This window comes from Apteryx rowi, unplaced genomic scaffold, assembly GCF_003343035.1.
Source record: "Apteryx rowi isolate R43461 unplaced genomic scaffold, aptRow1 scaffold_2, whole genome shotgun sequence".
NCBI classification, from domain to species: domain Eukaryota; kingdom Metazoa; phylum Chordata; class Aves; order Apterygiformes; family Apterygidae; genus Apteryx; species Apteryx rowi.
Window position 1 is genome coordinate 9,603,742 of NW_020448307.1, and position 24,534 is coordinate 9,628,275.

Sequence of the window (24,534 nt, forward strand, 5' to 3'; positions counted from 1 at the left end):
CATCCACTGATTTAGGCAACAGTGTAAACTTGAAACGACCAGGAAGTTATGGTGCTATGAAGCGCAAGTCAATCCACAGAAACAGCCTACTCATACCCTATTCATCTGCTTCCTTTCTCATCCTTGGCTATGTCTCCCCTGTGACACACACCTCTGCTTGCACTGCTTATGCATCAGATGCCTAATGAAGGGACAACGCGACATCACTCTCAAGGTAAGCCTCCCTGCCCACAGCTTGGGCTGTTTCCTTTAGCAAGAGAGTTTTCTTAGAAGTGAGAACAGCTGTGTGCCCTCTGCTTACCGGCTGTCGGTTCCTACTGCTGCACTCTGTACTGTTCTCCTGCATCTCTAACCTCGGGTTCACGTCCCCATTTTTCCCTCCTTTAATCCTCTCCAACTTTCCATTTCCTTTTGATGCCCACAAGTCTCCACAAAAAGAGCAGGCTAACTGATTTCCTTGTGTCTGTACCTTCCTGCCTGCTCAATTTCCTGCTTGGTTTATTTTTACAGTAGGCCTGTAGAACAGACACAGCGTTGCCTACAAGTTAGCGCAGCCAGAACACCAAGGCTTCTACCCTGGACATATCTTTAGACACTACCAGAGAACATACTGTTAGGTGTACTCTGATACTGACTCTGTTGAAATGGAAAGTCTATCAGATCACAATCTCTCTTCATATACAGTGCCTTGCTGAATGCTAGTGCCCTGGCCTGCAGTCACACGCAGCTGCTGGTGCAAATCTCTGATTTCTTCAGATACTTAAAACCTCTAAAAAATATAATAATAATAAAGTTCAGGAGGGAGTTCTGTGCTACAGTTCCCTGAGCTCACTATGAGACCAAAAGGTCCAGCCCATTACCTGTGCAAAAGATCACACTTTGCACATCAACTGCAGCACAGCAATGCTCATCCGAAATGTTTTAACTACGAGACTCCGTCAAGCTAAAAATAACGTAACTGTTCGCAAGCACAAGGCAAGCAAAGATGACAAGGATTCAGAAAAGGAATCATGGCTATCTTCATTTGGATAAAGGGGCACTCTGAGCCTTCTAGTGTATGATGTCTTCAAAAGGAAGACATCACACACTAGAGAATGCTAAAACCAAAAATGTAATGAATCAACTCACTGGGACACCCACTTCACCTGTCCTCTCCCTTTCAAACACTAGTAACAGTCACTGAATGCAGCAAAGCAAAAAAACAACCTTTTTCACTCTGACTGGAGCAACAATTTCCACTGAACTTGTGACATGTTCACTTATGTGAACAGAATCACACAACCCCCAACTTACCTGTTTTCAGGAATCTCTCCTCTGCTTCTGGAGAAGCAGAAACTTCAGAAACATCTGAGGAAGACAACACCAGCTCTGGCAAGTCTGAATGTCCTTCTAAAAGTTGGTCAGTGGGATCAGTGGAATGGGATCCTAGTTCTGACAGGGAGCACACTGCTTCAAGGATTGGAGGGGAGTCTTTGGTTGAAGATGGAGTTGAAACCAAAGGGCTCTGCCCTCGCTGGGCATCACTTCCAGGACTGCATTGCGCAGGAAGCCCTCCTTCAAATTCAGACTTCACCACAGAATTCACCTAACGTAGCAAAACGTGGAGATGAAAGCATTATCCTGCACAGCACTGCACATACTAAGAAAACTCAGCAAGCAGGAAGGACACAAACCAGAGCCCTAGGGTAAGAGCCATGAAGAGCTTATTTGCCTTAACCTACCTTCTGTAATTGCTCCTGGCCCTTCTTTGATTTTTTCTTGGGTGCAAATATGTGATCATATTCTTCTGCGTATTCCAGAAGCCGTTTACTTGGCTTTCTAAGGCGTTTCCTCTCTGAATGTACTAAGAAAAAGGAAAGCAGCTTCAAGACTATGTTTCTGAGAAGATCACAAGACAAAATTCTCCTTATGATCTGTAGAAAATAGCTGCTCCTGCCTTCTCTTCCAAAGGCTCCATGTGGAAAGAGCCCTGTGACTTCATTCCCTTTGATACAGCCTTATAATCTTGGAGCTTCATATTTTTCATAATCCTGACGTAGCAGGTAGGATTTTTAAGGACCTAAGAGACTTCAAGCAGGAATTCAGCAGGTGAGAATTCAAAAAAACATTAGCTATCCGACTGACTGAGAAGCTCCAAGGAATTTCGCCCATCTCCTTAGACAAATGACATCTAACCTTCTTGCAGTACGTTTACCCAAACCTAAGCCTGTTTGGCAACTCAGACTCTTCACACTACTTTTCCTGTTAACCCAAACTCCCTTGGTTTTAGTGTGGGGGCAAAGGAAAAACATTACTTTCTCTAAGACAGTTCAGTTACTAGTTTCACTAGTAACACATAAGCCTAGCTCCTTCCGTTTCCTCCCTAGCATCACATCCTCTTCTACACTACAATGCTACAAGAGCCTACAATTCCCACTTGCTGCTGCCAGCCTGTTTATTCCCTTTGCTTCCCAACAGATTCTACAATCAGATCAGGATGACCAGGGAGTGAACAGATCAGTCTGCAGCAGACTGGAAGCTCTTCAGGGTCAGGTGTCTTCTGTAAGTTTGAACAGCACTGCACCTTCACAAGGGGGAAAATCCAGTAACGGGTATTTCCCCAGTACAAACATAACCACCTGTGCTATACTACCTCACAACACCTCGACACTTGTCAAGTTTCAAAAAAAAGAGCCCTGACACTCTATGCCAGCTCTGCTTAGCAAGTTTCAGAAGCAAGATGATGTAAGTTTATTTCTTTTTGTCACTTTCTGGAGTATCTCTGACCAAATGACTCTTTTTCACCTTGATTTATTTTCAGAATTATTAAACAGTATTCTCAAAAGATGGCTCCTGGTCACCAAAACATTTGCAGTCTCTGCAACGTTGGAACAAACAGTAAACATTCTCTTCTTTACTTCTTTTCATGTGTAGGAGGTGGCTTTTTTTTCTTTCTTTCTTTTTTTTTCTTTAAACGGAAACATTTTATAACAAAGGATTCCAGGGCAATACTTAAGAAACAGGGATGTTGGACAAGATTGCTACACTTTATTGTGGCTTTGTGGTTAAACAAGCATTAAAATGTCAAACTTGTCCAAAAGAGAAGAAAGGAACAACTTTTTCAAACACAACTATTCCCAGCCACTATTAAAGCTCTGAGCAGGTGTCTGGGTAAAATATGTATTTCAGTATATAACCAGCTTATAGGATGAGTATCTTCACTAGGCAACTACTCAGAGCCTCAAAGCCATGCAGCAGAGCACAGAGCACTGTGCCAAGAAGGGTGGCTTAACTGCATTTGTTTCCAAAGTGAATCCTGCATAAGAATCCCAAATGCAGTCCTGATTGGCAATGGCAGATCACATACCTTAAGAAACTATTATTATAAAAAATGCTCCAAGTCAGCAAATTCCAGTCTTCATTTCTGCCTTATTTGCTCTAAAACATACAAATGTTTGTAGCAAGAATATGCCAAACATTGCCATTCAACAAAGACGAGGAATCATACAGTTTGTGTTTAGTGGGAATTACAGAGTTCTGAATGCAATCTTTTATGCTCCTTTTCGCTGATATTCTGCCTGCTGCGGACAAGGACTAATCATGTCTTCTCAAAGCACTAGTAAACTCATTCTCTTAAGCTGCAGTTAGTCAAATTTCCAACATCATACACTCTACTCTCTATAGAATTGGCCTTGTCTGATATAAGGGAAGGAAAACTAGTTTCCATGAAGGGACTTTTCACAGCATTAGAAGTTTACTCAGTACCAATACTGTGCTGCTGACCTTAAGCACTCCAGACAGCTCCTTATTCACGGGGGCTCTGGTGCCTTGTTATTGCACATTTATAAATACAAGCGTCAGATGTGCTTCAAAGCCCATGTGCTTTTTAGGGCAGGGGAGTTAGGTTACACTACACTTGCTGATCTGTCATGTTTCTAAGCAAACCCAGGCCCTTGAAGGGTTCCTGCATTGCATTCCTGCACGCAGCACCTGGACAGCTCTGCTCTCCAAATGCCACCTCACCCTGGGAGCCATCTGCCTTGCTCTGCTGTTTTTTTTTCCCTTTTCTCTCAGCAGCGTTACCCCTTATCAACTATTGGTCTCTAGTTCTCTCTGTAGACTTGCATCTCCATCTCACATAGCAACAGAGAGGGATTCTTCAATCACAAAAAAACATCATGAAGCCATAGGAATCCAGCTGCATCTAGAGTAAGCCAGGAATTCACTCCCTTGGTGAGGCTGCGACACTCCTCCGTGGTTGAGCCTATCTACACAGCATGAGTCCAGGACAAAGAAAATATTTTTTACTTGTTTTGTGAAGATGTGTGTACTTAAGTCCTCAAAAACCACACAGCCACAGTCAGAGGAGTTAATGAATGATTAAGCTTGTCATGTTTTCAAAACAGAACTTTTACCCAGTGCATTACACCCTATGGGCTCATTTTTGTGCCTGTCATGACTTGCCTTTACCAGTTCCTACGACCACTGGGCCAGGTGCTCTGTCTTCTCTGCATTGAAACAGAGGTGTGCAGGCAACCTCCAGCAGCATCTTACTAATGACAAAATATACACACATCAGAATGTGCATGCAGGCAACATAGAGCAGAAGCGACAAAACAGAGGTTCAAAAATTCTGTCAGTTATACTAATTTACAATATTACTTGTAAACAGATTAAAGCCCTTTGGTTTGGTGAAATCATTGCAAAGATTTCATTTTGATCTTTTCATTATCTTCATGGGAGAGGCAGGGTTGTCTGACCTTGCGGCCCTCAGCAGCTTCCTTCTTCCTAGGTCACCTTCTTTTGGATGAGGCTGCCTTACTTCCGCCTACCATCTTCCAGACCCACCTCTGTTCCAAACTCCCTGGCAACTTTCCCCTCTCCTCTATTCTCTCCTTATCCCTCAGACAGCCCCATACAAGCTGTAAATTAGGAAATCTGTGGGGTTATCAGCAGCTAATAAACTTCCACTCTGAAGCAAAAAAACAAGAACCAAACACAACAAGTCTTGATGAAATCCTACAGAAAAAACTAAACATGGATTCTAAGTCAAACAGCATTTAAAAAAAAAAAAAGGAGCCATTGAACCTTTGAGGATCAGTTTCCCATAACTTTCTAGAGTTGATCTATGCAGCTAAGAACAAGCACATGGCTAGGGACCATGGTAGGAAGCTATAAGTAAAAAAGAAAAAAAAGCCCCAAATTCATTAGGATGAGTAATTTACCTTGCAATGTGGAGATAAATAAATCCCCATAATCAATCCACCTCCTTTTTTCTCCGTCCTTACAGAGAACCCCCAAAAGAACATATCACACTTTCTTCAGCTCACAGATATGCGTATCTCCATGTTGTCAAATAGCCCCAAATTCCATAATTTATATTTTAAATAAAAGTTTATAAAATGTATACAAATATACACACTCTGGTGCAAGTCCAGCTCCCTTACCTTGTGCAGAGAATTCAGACTGGGGAGCAAAGTTGCCAAGCTCTGTTTCTGAGTCCATCACACTGTTGTTTGGCTTACCACATACATTCAAACGTTTCTCAACTAAGTCTAAATGATTCTCATAGTCCTGATCTGTTAGGTCTCCCTCAAGCACCTTCGAATGAGAGGAATGCCTACGTCCCAAGCACTCATTTCCCTTCAGCAAAAAGCCACGAGAATTCAGGCCAAAGGCACTCTCCAAGTTTCCTTGTTCCCTAGATCTACTGATGTGCTTATTGGATCTAGCACTGCTTTGGTTAAAACGCTGCCATCGCTTTTTGGGTGCTACGTGATTCATATCATTAGACTCATCACCAAGAGAGCTCTCACTATTTGCCTCTGAATCCAAGTCTGGACTCTCCCCATTTTCAGCAGAAATGCAGCTCTCAATATTTCTACCAGGTTCAGGTCTCCTTCCAATACGATCTAAATTGTCATCAGACAAACAGGCAGAGTCTTCATCAGTTGAATGTTCTGTTAAATCAATAGACTCTTTCCTCTCAGTATCTTCTGCTTCATTACCTAGAGGACTGGTAACCAAACCACGAACACGGAATGCATGTTCTCCTGAATCTCTGGATAACCGACTTAACAACTTACTTGGCCCTCCTGGTTTTAAGTCCTTTCTGTTTGAAAGTGTTTTATCTCCAAGTTTTGATGGCTGCTTAGATTTTGAACAGTTGCGTTTGGATACGCAATTTGTGCCATTTGTCCCAGAAACAGCAGTATTCGTGGGCTCCCTTTTGCTAGTACCAATCCCCGTTAACTTGGTTGTAGGATTGCGTGAAAATGAGGAGTTGCTTATATTGGAGTTTGGATTTACTGTTTCCTGGACACAATCCCCATTTTTTTCTATTTTATATGGGGGGCCTACAACAGCCAAGGACTTCAGACCACTCGCAGAATTGCTTCCGGAGCCATCAGCCGTACTGGTATTTCGATATGGGACCATATTCTGAGTAGCCATCAGTTGCTGCTCTTTTGTCTTACTATCATGCATATCCTTCAACATCATTAACAAGGTGCTGAATTTGTAATCTGGCTCAATAGGCAAACGACTGTGACCAGAGGTGGAAGAGAAAAGTAAAGGTACTGTGGCCTTCGGAGTGCCAGAGTCACTAGCATCATCATTTATGGACCGATAAGACAGTTCCTTCAGCTCTGACAAGACATGTTTCACCACAGCTGTTTCTATTTCAGCAGAATCCCTGGCTTTCTCATGCATGTTGTTTAACAGTTTCTGACCATCAACTTTTCCACTTTTAGGAAGAGAATCTCTATGAAGGCCAGAGAAACCTTTGGTATCAGGAGAGCAGCAATTCATGCTACGCTCCTCTTCTGCAAGAGAAGGTTCCAAGCCAGCAACTTTTTCTTTATGTTTACATTTTATACTCCTGATCCGGGGCAGTTTCATACTTTTCGGTTTTAAGATTGCTTGATTTGGAACAGCAGCCCAGGAGCTGTCCTTGGAAACACTTTGGGGAGTAGTGTGCTTGTTTACTAGGGAAAGATTGTCATTTCTCACATCTGAAGAGCACTCAAGAGCCATCAGTGACATCTCAGCATCAGAGGAGCCGCCTTCAAGTTCCCCATCTGCAAATTCAGCATCAAGTCTGCTGACTACTGAACCTCCCAGAGGTCTGCGATCTCTCTGTGACTTCTTCCTGGCCCTCCTGTTGCTCTTCTGAGACAGATACATGGAAAGCTTAATGTTTCCACTTGATGTCATAGGAAACTCCTTCTCCATTTTATCTGAAGAATCACTAACTTCAAGAGTGCTAGAGGCTCTCTCCGAACTTTGGTCCATGGTATCTACATCACTGTTTCCATCATCGGAGAGGGAAGAGGATGTATCCGATTCGGTTTGCTTTTTCTCAATACCAGTATCAGACGCAGAATAGTGTATTTGTAATTTGGAACTGCACAGAATGCCCAGGGAGCTCTTCTCTCTCTCCAAAGATGCACTGGAAAACAAATCCCCCTGGAGTGTGTTTTTCAGAGTGTCACTTTTACGACTCTCATACTCTGCTTTCAAAGTTGCCTTTTCAAAACGTCTTTCTCCAAAGGAGGAAAGCAAATGGTTTTCCCTGGGGCCACTGGATGCTGTTAGGCTGTTTGCAATGCGACGAAGTTCATGAGATGCATGCTTATCTGGTAGGTCCCCAACAATCATGTCTCTAACTATGCTCTCTGATGTCTTTTCTTTGATTTCTCCCCTAGATGCTTCCCCTCTTGTGCCACTCTTTTTTACTCTAGTCCTTTTTCTACTGTCAGAGCTCTTTTTCATGTGTGGCTTAATGTGCAACTTTCCTTTTTCACTGGCTGGGTGTCTGGAGCCAAACGCCAAGGATTTAAAACAACCATTCAGCTGCCTGTCCCTTTCTGCTCCAGGGCCATTGGCATAGTATTCCGACTGCGCTTCCTTCTCGCTGTCCAGCTCGCTGGAGTTCTGGCTGCACTTTTGATCCTCTGGCCCCCCGAGAAGAATGTCTTCTGCCTGTCCAACACTGACTTCCCATTTAGCCATAAATCTTTGAGGAACCTTAAAGTTGGAGGAGACAAAAAAAAGAAAAAAGAAAAAAGAAAAAGAAAAAATTTGAGGGGGTAACCAACAGGATAAAAGGGAGAGAGAAACGGACAAAGCACAGAACAGAGCAACGGTCCTGCATTTGTTATCTATGGGACAATCACATGGACTCCCATAGACAGTGCCTAGAGGACACAGAAAATACTTCTCCTGGACAAATACCTGGCACTCCAAATGAACCTAATAAAAATCCATGTACATTCCCAAAACAGTAAAAAGGTCCTTCAAGCACAGTTCTCCCAGGGACCAAATGTCCTGGCACCCTAGCACATCCTGAATGCGACAGTCTGTAAGGGGAATGCATATGGATCCCTGGCACAGAAGTGCAAAGCAACAGCCAACAGGCCTCTCAAGGCAACTGCAGCATCATTTTCTCAAAATATCTGAACAGACATGTTTGCTTTGCTCTCTCTTGATTCTTCCTACATCGCTTGAATTCGGAGCACAATTCAATCTGTCCTCTCCATCAGCTCACCCAGGTACAAACGTTGAGTTCCAGACACACACAACTAAAATACACCCAAACAAATTCAACATTTCTACTACTTAGAAGTCTCCCAGCTTTATCCCTTTACCTTTAGCATAAAACAAAAGGCAATCTGCATATTGGAGAGGAATCTCTGCTGACAACTAAAACAACAAGAAACTTGTTTCTTATTTGCACATGTTATTCTTGGCTGCACAGTAATAAATCAAAGGCTTCACAACTGCTCCTAAAATTAAAACCAATTCCAAGGCAGGAGGAACAACTCAAATTTCTGATGTCTTTTTCTTTAAAAAAAAAAAAAATAATAAAAAACAAAAAAAACCACCCACAACCTCATCTCAGTAGATAACAAAAAGGTATAGAGCCTAGCAGCAAAGCAGCCAAATACTCTCAACTTGCATCAGATCTTGAGTTCTGGGGATGCAAACCCGGACATTTAGGCAAGCAACAAACATCCAATTCCCTCTGCTGCAGCCACAATGGCACTACAATTTACATACAGAATGAGACTTTAGCCCACGAAGCATTTTAACTTCTAGGACCAGAAAAGTTACTTGGGAGCATGTAACTAGTGGTTAGGAAGCTGGGAACACAAGCGGAAGAGTCATGAGAGAAGATATTGAGCATTCTCTTGGAAAAGGGAAACCCAAAGAAAGTATTACATACAGGGAGCTCAAATCTGCAAGAGCACTATACTTAATCCGGTGCTTTCCATTAACACGGGCTAAGTACTTAACTGCTAATAAATTTGTTATTTAAAAAAAAGAAAAAAAAAACAGAGACACCATTGCTGCTCTTACAGTAATGCAGTAGCCTCTGTACTTCTTCTCTTTAACAATTTTAAAAAGTGAATTTCTCCAGTCTCCTTCCTCAAGATGTAGAACAGACCTTTGTGTCACACTACATTACACTCGCCACAGCTGCTTGGGGCTGTTATGTTTGGAAAAGAGGCAAATGCAGATGATGCGATGAGCCACAGAACTCATTCCTACAGGCTCACTGACAAGGTATTTTCCAAGTCAAATTACAAATACTTACAGGTTTCTATAAAGAGGATTGCTGAAGCAGGGTTAAAAACCCCACTGCTTTATCTCACTCAGTGATCTAGTAAAGTGTGCAACTCCACCTCTGCTTCAGATCAGCCAAAAGAGGCTGCCAGAGAGCAGAGGAAGTTATTTAAAAGCGCACTGTAATTGGCATCAGGAGAGGGTTATGCAGCTGAACAAATCTCACGCTGACAGAGAGACCTGAACTCCTCTACCTCTCAGAGCTTTGTAGGGCAACAAAGCAACAGGCCACACCTCTACATAAAAGAGCCTAGAAACTCCTGGCAGCTTATAAACTATGCTTGTTATAAGGATGCAAAGAATCACTTTGCTAGCTGTGTTGCTCAAAATCACCGCCACAAAAGAAAGCTGTCAAAGTGCAATTCCAGACACAAAGGATTATTTTTACTGTGCAGATCCAAAGAATCAAAAACATACTAGAGAAAACAGATCTTTTACCTTATGTTTGTAGCCTTTTTCTTTTTGCTTTCCTCTTCTCCGAAGAATAGGCAGCTCTTCAAACTGATGTCTTCCTTCAAAGAGGACAATAGCTTTTCCAGCAACCCAGGTTTTCTCTGAAGGCTCTCCTAAGGCATCCACATAGTACTCTCGGTATGGTCTCCGATTGGAAACTATTTCAAGAAATTTAACAGGATTAATCTCTTGCATAAAACAGAATAAAGATACAGGAAAAGAATCAGAGAAGGCAGTAGCAATTTGTTAGTCAATTCTTAACAACTTTGCTTAATAACACTCCCATATGAATGCCAGTTCTGGGGAGTTCTAGTCAGAACTTAGGGAGATCCCTCTGATCTCCACTTTCTGTGTTATTTGTTGCTACTCTGCATCTCTGATTTTTTTTTTTTTTCCTTACAAACAGTTGATCAACAGGTCTAAGATGACCTGTCTCCCTAGAGCAAAGACTAGAGTTTGGCTGCAAAAAAATGGCAGAAGTATCCAAATATCTTTTTCCTTGAGAGAGATAACATACTAGGCAGGACATTTCTTTTTGCTCCTCCCTGATTAAAGATTAAACAGTCCAGTCCACTTGTCCATCTGGAAAAGGCAAGAGTGTGCTGGCAACACCCAGAAATAACATCCTTCTGGATATGATTTACTCACACAGGTTTTACCTCCCCCACAACAACATATCCCATCTTGTTGCACATTTTATTGTCAAACAAATTCTTACTCTTAACATAAAGCATTAACAGCAGCATTTAAGCAAGCATGTCTCTGGAGCAGAAATGCCGCATACATGCACTACTACTAAGTGCAATGTGACAAAACGCCAATTATAATGAATATATCCATACTTTGGTCACTAAGGTGCAAAGAAAGAGAAGAAACTCCACCCTAATGGCACAATCACAACCACGCTGGAGATTTAAATGGTGCTTTCTGTGTAAGAACACTGGACAAATGTGGTACAATTAAGAACTGAATCAGTAACTAGGTATGTTGGTGAAAGAGGACAGGTTAAGGGCATTAGAGCAGAGCTAGCTAGGCTGGAACAAGGGATATAAACTTTTCCCTGCATTTCCCTACAACCTCTGCTTAATGTTCTGCTGGGAATACCTTCACCTTCTGAACACGTAGCTCAAGTTTCACAGCCCATTTGGTTTGTGATGTCTCTTTTAAGAATGCCAAGGCAGTGCCAGTTGCCCTGGTGTTCAGCAATGCGGACATTTAGATTCTGACCAAGACCATCGAGAGGATGACAAATAGCAAGTGGGGCAACATCAAACCAAGGACAAAGGTGACAGACTTCATCCATCCCATTTACAATACAGGGACCAAGCTACTGAGCCTCAATTTCTCAGCTCCAAAAATCTTTTAAGTTCTGTCATTCAAGAGCTTGCTGTGAAGAGGCAAACTGCTTTAAATAAAACACCATGCCACAGACCAAGAAGAGAAAAGCTTTTTACACAAGTGATGAGTTTGAAGCAACCTGTCTTGTTTTGAACGGCCTGTTCCCATGACAACGGGAGAGGCAGCTAAGGTAGGAGGACTGTGCTTCCTATGGTACATACAGAGCTCAGGCAGCTCCCTTTGCCCAAAATCACCAGAGTTCAGATTCCACCGGTCTTCCATTTCTGGCTCAGGGAGGCAAAATAACCAGATTAAATAAAACCACAACTGCAAAATACTATTTTCCCCAGATATCTATTGGTTTGAACAGGGATAAAACATGATGGGAGAGTCTATCACGTGGCTGGAGATCAGACCTTGCTGGAATTTGTTAACAGCATGTTTCCTCCCTGCAGAATTCCCATATTAGAAATCATCATATAAAGACTGAGACAGGATTACTGGACAGCTATATACACTAAATCCAATACAAAATTTCATTGGCAGAGGGACAGAGGGGATGGAAGCATGCCTGGCATATCTTCAGGCAACATCTTTGTTACATGCTCTTCGTGAGTTCAGAAGAGACTATTTAAAACTGCACATTCGGTATTATCTAGAATCAGGACGAATGCCTCCCAAAGGAAGAAGAGGGAGGTGAAGAAATAGCATGCAAGATTGCAGCAACCAGACTTGGGGCAACACACGTGCGATGTAGAAAAAGCTGCTTCGTGTGTCTAGAGGAATAGCAAAGAGCTCTGAGCTGATGGTCAACGAAACCTGCTCACTCTCAGCACTTGGTTCTTAGGCCAGCAAAAGTCACAAAAACTGCAGACAAATACGTCAGTGAGCAGCAACCTTACCAGTTCACAGAGCTGTCAATGACAGACGGTACCATTGCAAGGAGTTTCCAGTTACCCACAGAACAAAGAAAGAACCAGAAGGAGAAACCAGGAAGAAATACACATGTAATGAGCCTTTCCATTTGTGGCAGCCTCCCCATGGCAGCTAATATGATCCTAAAAGCAATCTGAGGACTTTCAAATAGAAGGCAATTTCCAAACAATCACTTCCCACTTGATCACTCATCTACACTTCTCTGCCTTGGCCTTACAGCACCCTGTTCCCTCCCAGCTCTCCCTTCTCTTTCCCGTGTTCATGCATGCGCAGCTCTGCCTTATTTCCTTCCATCTCTTCCTCTTACACTCAGCTGCTCCTAGTCTCTCTAACACACTATGCCCTAAACTTTCACATATGTGGCTCCATCTCCAGGTTTTTCTGACACTTCCCCATAAACAGCCCCCTGCTTCCTTGTGCCAAACAACGCCAAAAAAATTTTTTTTCACTTCCTCCCACACATTCACATCATACCTTCAGGCACTCAGCAGCTACACTGTTCTACCCCACACCCCACTTCACAGCCTCTCCTGCCTCCCGTTCTTCTCCAAGCCTGGCTGACTCTCCACATCCTCACGCACTCCAGGCTACCCAGCTCTGCTTGCCCACCCTTTTCACCCATTGCACTTCTCAGTCTCCACCTCTCTGATTCATCCCTTTTTTTTTTTGCCTTCTCTCTATATCACTTTCTCAATAGGCTGCTCTTTCTTCTGCATTGCCCTGCACTCAGAGTAGCTTCTCATCCTTCTTCTACCCTGTGAACCAGAGCCAACATGTCCAGCTATCTGTGCCACTTCATTCTCAATTCCATCAGCTTCAGCCCCTTTTTCCTCCTGATACCTCCCAGGCTCAGGTCTACTTTATAGAGCCCACAGCTCTCTACAGTAGAGTCTATTTCTTTAGACCTATCAAGGGCCGGGAATGTTTGTTTAATGAATAAAAAAAACGGCAGCACCTTGCCATACACAGCTCCTCCACTTTGTGGTCTGAGTAGATACAGTACCTTTCATTTTTGAGTGACAGTCCAGCACTGGGTCATGACAAATTGTGCATGGCCACCATGGGCGTCTGTTGAACTTGGCCCAAACAAGATCCCCAACTTCATACTTCACTGGAGTAGGTTTCTTCTTGGCTCGAATCTTTGGGGAAAAACCAGAACACAAGAAATCACTAAAGCTCCAGATGCTTTTAAAGAGATTTGCCTCCCCCCTGTGTACAGATTACATCTGGCCACCAGAGACAGTTACATTAAAAGGCAAGCTCTGATTTTACTTAGTTGCCCCTACACCTTCAAAGAACATGATTGTTTTCCCCATCCTTCTGAAAGAGCATAACAATAAACTAGGGCTTGATTTTTTATTATTATTCTTTAGCAAAGAATGTGACCTCTGGTAAATGACTGCACTCAAACTTCATACAGTCGACCAGGTAAATATTTCAGGTCACAACTAGCACTGAATACTTCACTAACACCGAACCATTCATTTCAAAGGTGGCAGTGTACAGAAAAAGTAGTAAGAGAAAATAAAATATTCCTCACTGGAAGAAGGTGATAAGAACAACACAGAAAGTGTCTACCAATAGCAAAAAGAAAGGTTTATATTTACAAGCTAATAGATGCCCTGCTTCTCAGATATGCTCAGGAAAAAGTTCACAGGCAAATATTCAAAATCAAAGGCAGGCACAGTCAGAAAAACTATGCATCTTCTAAATTGTGGTTTACATGAGCAGAACTGCCCCTGCTCTGCCCCCAAAACCACACAGCGGGAATAGGGGAGAAGCTACCCTGCAGTCCTCTACTCCCTTCACGAGGCAGACAGGACACAGGAACTTGCCCGTTTCCAAAAACAGCTTACAAATATTAACTTGTAGGAACGAACACCCAAGCCCGCTCTGCCTCAGAGGACTGGGAGCAGCTGGGAGAACGGCAAATCCTCCCAACACACAGCACCCTAATGCTGCTTAATGCCATTTCTGCCTTTCGAGAGAGGAGCTGAGGGCAGGCCCGTTTTGTTTGCTAAGTATGCAGACCTCTTTGGTTGGACACAGTGCTACCAGTGGGATCTTTGCCAAAATAAGGATTCATGAGCTTAAACGCGTTGTGACAAATTGAGCCGAGACATGGTACAATAGCTTTTCACAAGAAACAGGAGTCCCTGTGCCTGGCTGCAGGGTATCCTGCTCGTTTACCAGCACCTGCCAATGACCTGTTCCAGGTGGTTTCAGCAGTTTAAGAGCTCTAAGAAGTGCCGCACATATTATTCTTACCAATAAGTATCAGCAGTATGCTCCCCATTAAAGCTGTCATGGCACAAATGTACACCATCTCACATCACATTTTAATTCTGCTTACTAGTCTTTCTGAGGCGTGCCTCCTACAATTCACAGTTCAACATCCTAGTGACTAAAATGCAACAGATCTCTCTAATAAAATATATATTCCACTTCAGGTAGAGTTTTATGAGTTTTCTCCATATGATTAGAGAGAATACAAAAGGATAAACTTCTCTGTTACATGAGGAAAAGCAGGTAATTACGTTACAGACTACATTGCTAAAACCCTTTTCGCACCAAAATTTTCGCCACCAAAAGCCATGCAATAACCTATTCCTGAGCAAGAGTCCAGAAACAGGCAATGCGAATGAGCACCCGGAGCACCGGGCAGGGGATCACAGGGACTTCCTAGCTCTGCCACCGCCCCGCCACGGCCTCGCCACTTCTCCTCCGCACCTCCGCCGTGCCGCACGTGCAAGCTGCCCGCAACGAAGAACGCGTCCGTGAGCTCGGGACGCGGAGATGTGCTGCCCTTGCTGGCACTTAGAAAACACGGCTGTACATTCAGTGGTAAAAACAATTTTCTTTTTGTCTGTTTCTGGCTTGTGCGTTCTTCCTGCAAAGAGTTTGACGCATAAGTACCATTTGCCCATTCTTTTAACCCAAGCGAAATTTAAGGGGCATATGTATAACATAACTATACAAGTTTCACAAAAGCAATGCACAGCACACGCATCATCTCCGTGCGCGCGCCTTCCTGAAAACCGTAACCTGAGCACAGTCAGCTGGACCAAACAGGAAAGCTATGCTGGAGATTTGCCAAAGATATTCACAGTGATTCACCTGAGTGACACCCACAACCCCCGCCTAGAGGCAAGTCTGCATTTAAATCAATTCTTTGCTCTCTCCCTCTAATACCGCACACAGATGCCTAATGAAAATACAGCTTTCAAGAAATTATTCAGGCAAGGCTTAAATAGTTAACTCTATTTCCAAGCATTCAGCAAGCTTGTCAACAGTCCAGTTCAGTTATTTTAATTCTTCACCAGTTTTGCCTTCTCATTTTCCTAGCGCTCTAAGTCAGATGTTGACCTCAACATTAAGCATTAAGCATCATAAAAGCCCCCTCGGTGTGCTCACCGAGGGGGATTACCCAAGCGCACAGTGTTATGATGGCCTTAACGAAGAACACCGTGACAGGACACACTGACACAGGTTGCTGTCTGGCACTATTTTCTCTCCACTCCCCCCGAATTCCCACCAGGCTGCTGGAAATGCCTTTATGTTTCCAGGAGACAAATTTCTCCTAGGGAGTTTTAAAATCTGTAACATTAAAGAAACAAAAACAAAAAAAACCCACCCACTGGCGCAGGCGCTTATGAAGTGGTTATCATCACTTCCAGGTACAGTTTGCCTCTTCCTTTAAGTTCTGCGGCGTGATGCCATAGTTACAGCCCCCAAAGCGTGTATTTCTTGAGTCAGAATACAACAGATCTCATTCCTAGTGCAATTAGGATTTACTACGCCAAGATCAAATCGTTAATATATCCAGACRGCCCAAATTTCAGTCCTGCAGTGATGCCATTTACGACCTCCTTTCTATGGGCTAGGGAAAGCCCCGAATTTCAACGYAATACCAAAATACTGAACTTCAGATGTAGTCTTTATATATGACCCCGGTAATGAATCTTTATCTTCAGAGCATTAAAAAGTTCAAGTGTTTAAATAATAACAAAGCTAACTCATTACAAACGAGCCACTGCAGACGAGGCAGGTACCATGCTGTAACTCCCGTGGAGATGTACTGAAGTAATTCAAAGCAGACGTGAGCCTGGGTTAGCGAGGATGGGAAGGACAGGGCCTTGCACTGCTTGCAAGCGACATTACAGCTTCTGCACTGTTAGACATTCTCCTAAAGGGAGTCAGTACTGTCTACCCTTATCAACTGTTTGGCATTAATTTGCAGTTTGGATGGGACAAGCTATAGACTAAACTCTAGATTACAAGCAATATTTTAGAGCACTTCGTTCTATTTCCGGAAAGAGAAAGAATGCATCTTTGGGGTGTTTTAATTAAACCTTCTCCACCAAAGAATAACCTCAAAACAACCATTAATCACCAAGGATGGGGTCACAAGCTGAGGAACAGCAACAGGGTGACACAAACGCATCTACCTTGAGAAGCCACCTCCTGAATGTGTGTTATGCAAAACATACCAATCTTTGTAATTCACTAAGTGAAGCTGAGCATCAACTTACAATATCTCTTGGGAAAACAGGCTTTCTAATAGACACGACAATTATACAAGTAATATCTCTGCACTCCTGCAATTCCCACTGTAAGGCAACTATAAAACAAATATCGAGCAAAGAAAGGTTACATTTCTAAATGATTTTATTTTTGCTCAGGTACTGTAGTCCTGGACTCTGTCTCTSACCAGTAGTCTTCCCTTTAAAATAGCCACGTTATTAAGTGATGACAAAAACAATAATTATCCAGTAACCACTCTTTGTTGTGTCATTTTAAGCTGCTGTTCAATCCATTAATCTTGCTGGAAGAAGTGGCACGAAGCACAAGCCCACAAGTGCACACATATGCTGCTGTCCATACGGTGCACCTTCACGCACCACTGGTCAACCTTGGCTTAACAATCAGAGTCTCCGTCCCCATCATCTCCAGCACAGCAGGCCAAGGTGACAGGCATCTCTGCTGTCCTAAGCAGTGCAACTGGAAGTGACCATCTTGGCAAAGTCACAGCAACACCAAAGTATGTGCAAAGAGGCAGAAGAATATATTGCTGTAGACCAAGATCCTAACTAACATGCACCCAAACAGCCTAGTTTTCTAGAGTYCAAGCACCAAGCTGCATCCATCACAGACAGCCCTGCACACTATTTAAATCCAGGCCCACTTCAGGAAGCTGTCATGGAAAAGCTTGGCCAAAGTAATCCTCATGGTTTAATCCTGGCTGAATAATGTTATTTTTACAATTAAATGAAGCAAGGGATAGAACATACTTTGGGAGAAAGAACCTGGGACAGCAAAAAAAAAAAAAGCCAGTGAGGAGAAGGAATAAAAAACATTAGAGGAAAGAAGAGTGACAAGGACATAGAAAAGAAAGAACTGACCCTTAAGGATAAGGGGGAAAGATAATGTCAAGCCTATTAAAGGCAAGAAGTGGGCAGAATCAAAGTCAAGAAYGGAGGAGGTACATCCAAACCATAATTAAACAATGCAGTATAAACAATGACACTAACAGTGTTTTCAGCTGAGCGTGCAGACAACATAAAACCGCTTATTTCTTTAAAGCGCAGCAGACATCTGCTGAGGGCCCTGTAGCACAGCCTATCTCAGGGTAGATCTTACCACACTAGTAGCTGCCAGGTAACATTCACCACCTGATACGTAAGCTGATGCATATATCAATGCCAAGTGGAGAAGGCAGCCACAACTCTGCCCCATAAGCTTCCAGGGCTTTCTTCAAACCTTCTTTGCAGTTCATTCCTGGGGCATCACCTCTCCTGTCTCTCCGTACAGCCCATTTACCCCAAGAACATTTGCAAAGGAGCTGTTCCCAACACCCGCTTCACACCAGCTAGAGCTGGAAGCCGTGGTGAGGATGAGTCTGCTGCCCTTTTGCTTATTTATTTTTAAAAAACTCAATAATCATCAGTCTTTGCCTGAATGGGATGAGAGGATGAGATCCTCTAATTCCTACCAGCCACCAGCCCACCCCAGGTGCCCTAACATTGCTAAACCTGCTCAAGATCGGCATCTCTTTTTAACAGCAAAAAATTCTAAACAAGAACAAACTTCAGACATAAATGAGATCTGAAGGCACTTGGATTAGACTGGACCAGTCTGCTTAAATTAGTATCTATTAACACAATCAACCTCAAAGGGCATTGCTAGCATGATCCCACAAGTTTTCATGGGATGTTGCTTCCCTCTGTGCAAACTCAGGCCAGTACTCTTTGTTCCCTACTCTTACATCCCTGAGTTAACTTACATTTTAGGACAAAACAGAGCAACTTCAATCTCAGTCCTTTTTGCTCAGGCTTGTCCTTCTGTCCTGAGCCTGTACAGCTCCTATCACCGTGGGTCCAGATCCTTTAACTCAGGCAATAGAAACTAAGCAGCTATGCTCCAACACACGCACAGTGACTGCTTCTGAGAGTCAATGGTAGTTAAATATAAGACTTCTACCACTTCTTCTGCTCTTAGTCTTCTTTCCACCCCCCCATCCTTAAGTGCTTGCTCATGATTCCACTATTCATTATCTCAGTCAGTTCCCGCACTCATGCACTGAGAATTGAATGAATATGAAGAGGAGGAGGAATATTGAATACAGACAGGACCTGGAAAATAATCTTTGCTTGTGACATATTATATGAAACGATAAAAAGGAGATGAGATTAAGAACAACACTGAAGCAAAGTCAAGAATGGAAATTAATAACTGCCTGTGATGAAAGCTCCAAAAAATAAATGCTCATTAGCAAAGATTCTTGTTTCAAATAAGCTTTTCTAAAATCAAAATAGAATCCATCAAGAAACAAAAAGTGGACAGAAATTAAATTATATCCACTTCATAGCTTAAGTATCTGAAACCAAGCAAAAAGAGGTTATCAATTAAAGTTTCCTCAGCACAGAGTAGCAACATAAAGCACATGAGCTTGAAAGCTTTCACACACAGAAGCTGCGATGCTGAACCTGCCCTAGTGCAGGTAGAGCAGCCCTCTGCTCACTGGTACAAGCATTCCTACAGGAATAAATCCCTGCACAGGAAATGGGGTAAGCCCAACTGGAGTAGGTATTTAAAAAAAGGAAAGAAAAGAAAAAACCACACCCACACACCACATTGTATGGCTTAACTACCGAAATCATCACCACCCTCACCAAAATAATCACACTAGCACTTAACTTCTTTAAGCTTCAATTCAAACACAGAAATTACAAAAGCCTGCTGAAAACCCACCAACAGATCCTGGATGACTGAAGACAACAGGACATATCCTTTATCTTCACTGCTCAGGGACAGATCATCAGGGAACGTCCATCTGAGGCCAAAGGGAGTTGTGGAGGACACATCTGCAAACAAGGGTCACCAACCAAGACCCCAGCTCTTCTGGGGCGGCTGCCAGAACAGGGGATTCTCTAACTGGCTTGCACTACCAAAACGATTAGGTTTTCGCTCCTGTTCATGATATATTAGTCTTCCTTCAGCTTCAGCATAGTAGTTAAAAGTAAATAGACATCTGACCTACATCATGTTTGCAAAAGTACAATACCTCTTATCTGAGACTCTCATCACAAAGAAGTGTTAAATGCTCACTAATTAAATATTCACTAGCTAAAAATAAAGCAGAGATTACAATACAAGCCAAACTTCTGTTAGTTATGTGCTTACGGATATTTGCTGTCTTTGACTAGCTTTTAATACCCTTTTCCAGGTGGTGGCAGCCTACAAATATGAAAGGGTTCTATGTATATGTAAGCTACTGTGAAAGGTTAAAATAAAAAGAGCTGATTGCATTATATTGGGTAATTTATACATGCAGATGTTTAAATTTAGGAGTTATAAATGTATATATTTTAAATAAAGAACATACTAACATGAGAACACCAAGTTTCAGACACAAAGACAACTGGCTAAAAGCATCTCTATTTTACCACTCTCTCAATCGTGATCATTTACCCGRTGAATTCAACAGAACAGCAGAGTGATATCAAGCTTTGGCACTTTTGCGTCATAATAACCAGAAACGCAAGATCTGAGAAAGAAAGGGGGAAGAAGTGGGAGAGACAGAGTACGAGGTTCTCCCCCAGGCTGCCAGTGGGCAGAAGTCCCCAGGCTGATACTGATCACAAACATACAGAAGATTTCCAACCGCTGTCAAGCGGCCCGAGATAGAGGGAAACTATTCCTGGGAACACTCATGCTGAGTTATCTGCATACATTTTAATGCTAAACCAAACTCTCTTTGAGTCTGGCTCCTTAATCAACACCAATTGTCTCGAGAAAGGGAGGAAATGCAGGCATTACCAGAACTTTGCTACGTCTTACAAAGGAGACATCTTACAAAGGAGACGTATCATCAAATATTTTCTAATGTCAGAGAGCTAGTAAAAAAAACAAACCGAAATCCGGTCATCAAATCTGCCCTCTGTTTAGCCTTCCTTTTGTGTTCCTTTATGGTGGAACAGAACTTCTTCACAAGCAAGACGTCTCATAAATACAATGTTAGTTTTAGAAATTAAGCTTCAAAATCTGTGAATTGAAAACCCAAATCAAGATTGTGCAAAACTAAGCTTGGCTATTCCAATTAGTATGTGTACACTGCACACCTTCCRACTTGAGCAGTAATCAGAATGCAGTAGTACTGGAGAACAGCATGCACATGCAATGCAAAAGAGCGAATACTGCTTCAGAACCTTTAACACCTAAAAACTGGGATTTGGGGTTACATTAAACATGTAACTACACTAACACTTTTTTTTCTTTAATTTCCTAGGCTTCTTTAAAAAGAGCAAATATTTAAGYAGGGCTTGCAAGTTTCACATTCTGCAGAAATCATGATTTGCCCACAGGAGGAGGCTGAATGATCCCACTTAGTCATTCAAACTGCAAAGATGCCACCATAAGCAAGACTGTAACCTCCTCAAAGCTATAAAGCATTCAGCGTGCAAACTGGTTTCAGTCAAACCATTTTTCCAAACCAAGAAGAGACAATGAATGTTAAGCTCACATAGAATTAAGTTTTAAATTAAKTTGAAAATGTCAGCTGCTTTTGCTTAATCCCTACTAAAAGGGAATCAGAATTTTTGAATACTAGCAGTACAGTAAACTTTTGTTTTGTTTTCCTTGATACTAGCAGTTAGAGCTATGCCCTGAGGAAGGTTCAGGCTACCAGTTTCTACAAACTTATGCTTAGGAGAGGCTTCCTAAGCTTTACGTTGTGCAACTAGCTTCCTAAACGTCCTCATGAGCATACCAAGAGACCAGAGCCAACTCGAATTAAGAAGAATCTGATTTGTTTCACTGCTGCTATTTAGAAATCTGTGGGCAGWTGCGACATTATCCAGAACAGTAAGAAGCCTGAACAGGTGCTTGGGAAARCCAAGGACAGGCTAACACCAGGGCAAGCATGGAAACTCTTAAAAGGGAGCTAATCACCGTGCTCCTAGCCTTTCTTGCATTAGGCAACAGGCAGGTTTCTGTCTTTTCGCTAAGCCTCAAAGAGCATTAATACAAACTCTTWAAAAACAAAAGGGACATGGAAGCTTCGAGTAGGCTTCAGGGCCAGAGTCCAGCTGGACACTCAACACTGTTGGCTCTACAGGAGCTGAAAGGAAGCTGAAATTTTCCCTAGGTGTTGTCCGGAGATGTCACTGGGCAAGGAATTCTCCATCCACTTTTTCCAAACATTCCCCCCCCTCCAAAAAAGCTCCAACCAAACAAAAGCACACAACCAAAGAAAAGACCCAAAACAAAACACAACATCCTCTGCCTGCTGTATAACATTTTATAGGGTTGCTCTCTCCAACCCAACACTTCTGGTTTGATTTAGAAAAACAATTCTGCAAGTACAAAAGTGAAAAATTAGTCCTTAATGCAGTACTTTTAAGGAGCATCTGAAAGTTAATAGAAGTTGAACCCCTATTTTGTTACCAACTAAAATAAAACTCATTTATTTTCTGAAGACCAGAGCAGTGTCAATGTCCACTCTCAAACAGCATTCATAAACGTTGRATGCCATATGTAACCTACAGAACAAGTTCCCTATCAAGAATTAATACAAACAAAGCTTTGCTTAGCAACCACCAGGCTTCCTAATACCATCAACACTCCACCCATGCAAACCCTGGAGAGGATGGAAAGGGACGTGGAAGAAGTCTCCCAGATCGGAGGCTTGCTGCCTTCCCCCTGCTTTCGGCACTGACAGCACACCCAGCGATGCTTCCTTCCCACGTGCGCAGCTTGAGAAGCAGCGCACGCTTCACCTGCGGACTTGCTCCTTCGCACAGAGTAATTTATCACTGTGGAAGCAGCGGATGGAGGCAGCTAGCTGCCCGGCAGCCCATTCATTTGYGAATCACGCCGCTCCGCCACCGCCGAGGCCGTAGCTAGATGGTGCAACATGGTGAGCAGGGGAACTCGGCACAAAACTGCTCTTTGGACGGCACTACAGATCGAAGCGAAGGCTCTACGGCCAGGATCAGGCCATCTCTGCAAGTACTGGGAACGAGAAGTGATACACAAGGACYTTCCTGCCTTTCCCCTCCCCTCTTGTTTTGCCATTCTTCCTAAGACACGGGTGAGGCAAATCTTGATGTAATCATAACGGCAATTAAACAAAGTCTATGTGTAAATTTTAATGAATGCTTTTCCATGAGAAATTCTTCTTGATTCTTTCAAGAGAAAGACAAAGTGCACTGCTGAAATTACTCCTGGCTTCATCAACACTTTTAGAAACACAAGAGACTGATGGACACCAAGAGCATCTTGATCTCTGCTGAGCACTTAAGAATCACTGCCAAAAATGTTCCTGTGAATAGCCATACTAAAACCAGTTTCCTAATTTGATGAAAACAAACTAGAAGAACAGAGAACTTTAGCTGGCCACTGCAAAGAGATCCATGTCAGCCACAGCCTCCCTCTAACACACAGCAGCATCTTCTGCTCTTCTGGAAATGGGTCAGCAGCACCTGCTTAGACCAGCCAAACCCACCGCTGTGCTCCTGCACAGGTCTGAGCCGGCGGGAAGCACAACTCTGCACCTCCCTATCTGCCCCTGCACGGCACCGCAGCACACTACGCACGCCAAATTCCTTCAGTGCCGCAAGTCCTCTCCCTCTCTGCCACTGCGTGGTGGAAGGAGCACGTCACATTCCCGAGGGAGCCCAAACAAACCCCCGTCGCCTGCGCATATCATTAACAACATTCCTGCTGCTGCCCTATTCCTGCATTGCCAGCGACCCTTGCAAGGAAGCCCCTAAAATCCCCAGGCACCGCTGCGAGCTTCAGCATCTCCCAACCTAAAAGCACAAGCCCTGCTGCAGCTTTCTGATCTTCCTGCAGACTAAACCCATTAATTGCTCTTTACAGCCCTTACCAGAGAGCAGTGGGAAGGCAACACCTGTGACAGTTCACAGTCCTGTAACGTAGCACACCAAATAACCCTAAAATCCTCTGTGCCAGAGCCAAGACAGTTCTTTGATGCCATTGCGCCTTGTGGTTTCAAGCACCAGATTGAACTTAACTGATAACACGGCATAACATCAACATACACAAAAAGTAACATTTAAACTTCCAGTAAATATTTCATCAAAGCACGCTGCAACTTTTATCAAACATTCTTGCAACATATTGACAGCAGCAAATCGCATATGCTTTATGGCACACCTGCCTGCTACAGTTTGCTTTTAAAAATGACCCAAAGGACAACTGCAACATTATAGCCATATGGCGCCTTTTACGTTTTACTCAACACAAATATCATGTAGGTCAGACACCACAACTAACATTTGCAATACATCCTTTAACTTGGTGGTCTGCAAACATGTATCCACAGAAAAATACTCCGATGCCCTGAAAATATATAAAAGAAAGCAAGGCTATTGTTGATAGGTCTAAATTCACTATACAAGAGTCTGCACCTGGGAAGTGTTTAGGGGTCCACAAATCAATAGAGGTTGAAAACTGCTGCTCTAATTCAAAGCAGACTCTCTTACAGACCTTTTCCACCCATTAACTTGGAAATCCTGGCAATGCCTTAACCATCATAAAGGATTTAACTCCCATTTTACTGAGCTAAGACTGCACTGCACAGCACAGATGGCTCCATGCAGACAGAACAAAACATATGTCATTTTTTCTGGTATTAAAAGTGACATTAAGTTAAAATTTCTTTTTTAAAAAAGCTTC

The 24,534-nt window shown here is 42.9% G+C and overlaps 1 protein-coding gene across 3 annotated transcripts in view; it reads right to left on the reverse strand.

The window, feature by feature from the left end:
• Positions 1 to 24,534, reverse strand: part of NSD1 (nuclear receptor binding SET domain protein 1) — a 68,059-nt gene that overhangs the window by 38,431 nt on the left and 5,094 nt on the right. For 2 of the 3 annotated variants that reach the window (XM_026063510.1, XM_026063509.1), the window contains 5 exons: positions 13,337 to 13,472; positions 10,045 to 10,217; positions 5,427 to 8,007; positions 1,722 to 1,843; positions 1,294 to 1,585 (listed from right to left, as the gene is read on the reverse strand). In XM_026063510.1, coding sequence (XP_025919295.1) covers positions 1,294 to 1,585; positions 1,722 to 1,843; positions 5,427 to 8,007; positions 10,045 to 10,217; positions 13,337 to 13,343 — 3,175 coding nt within the window. In that variant the 5' untranslated portion in view covers positions 13,344 to 13,472. The remainder of the gene's footprint in view (positions 1 to 1,293; positions 1,586 to 1,721; positions 1,844 to 5,426; positions 8,008 to 10,044; positions 10,218 to 13,336; positions 13,473 to 24,534) is intronic. The other variant, XM_026063511.1, reaches the window with a different exon arrangement.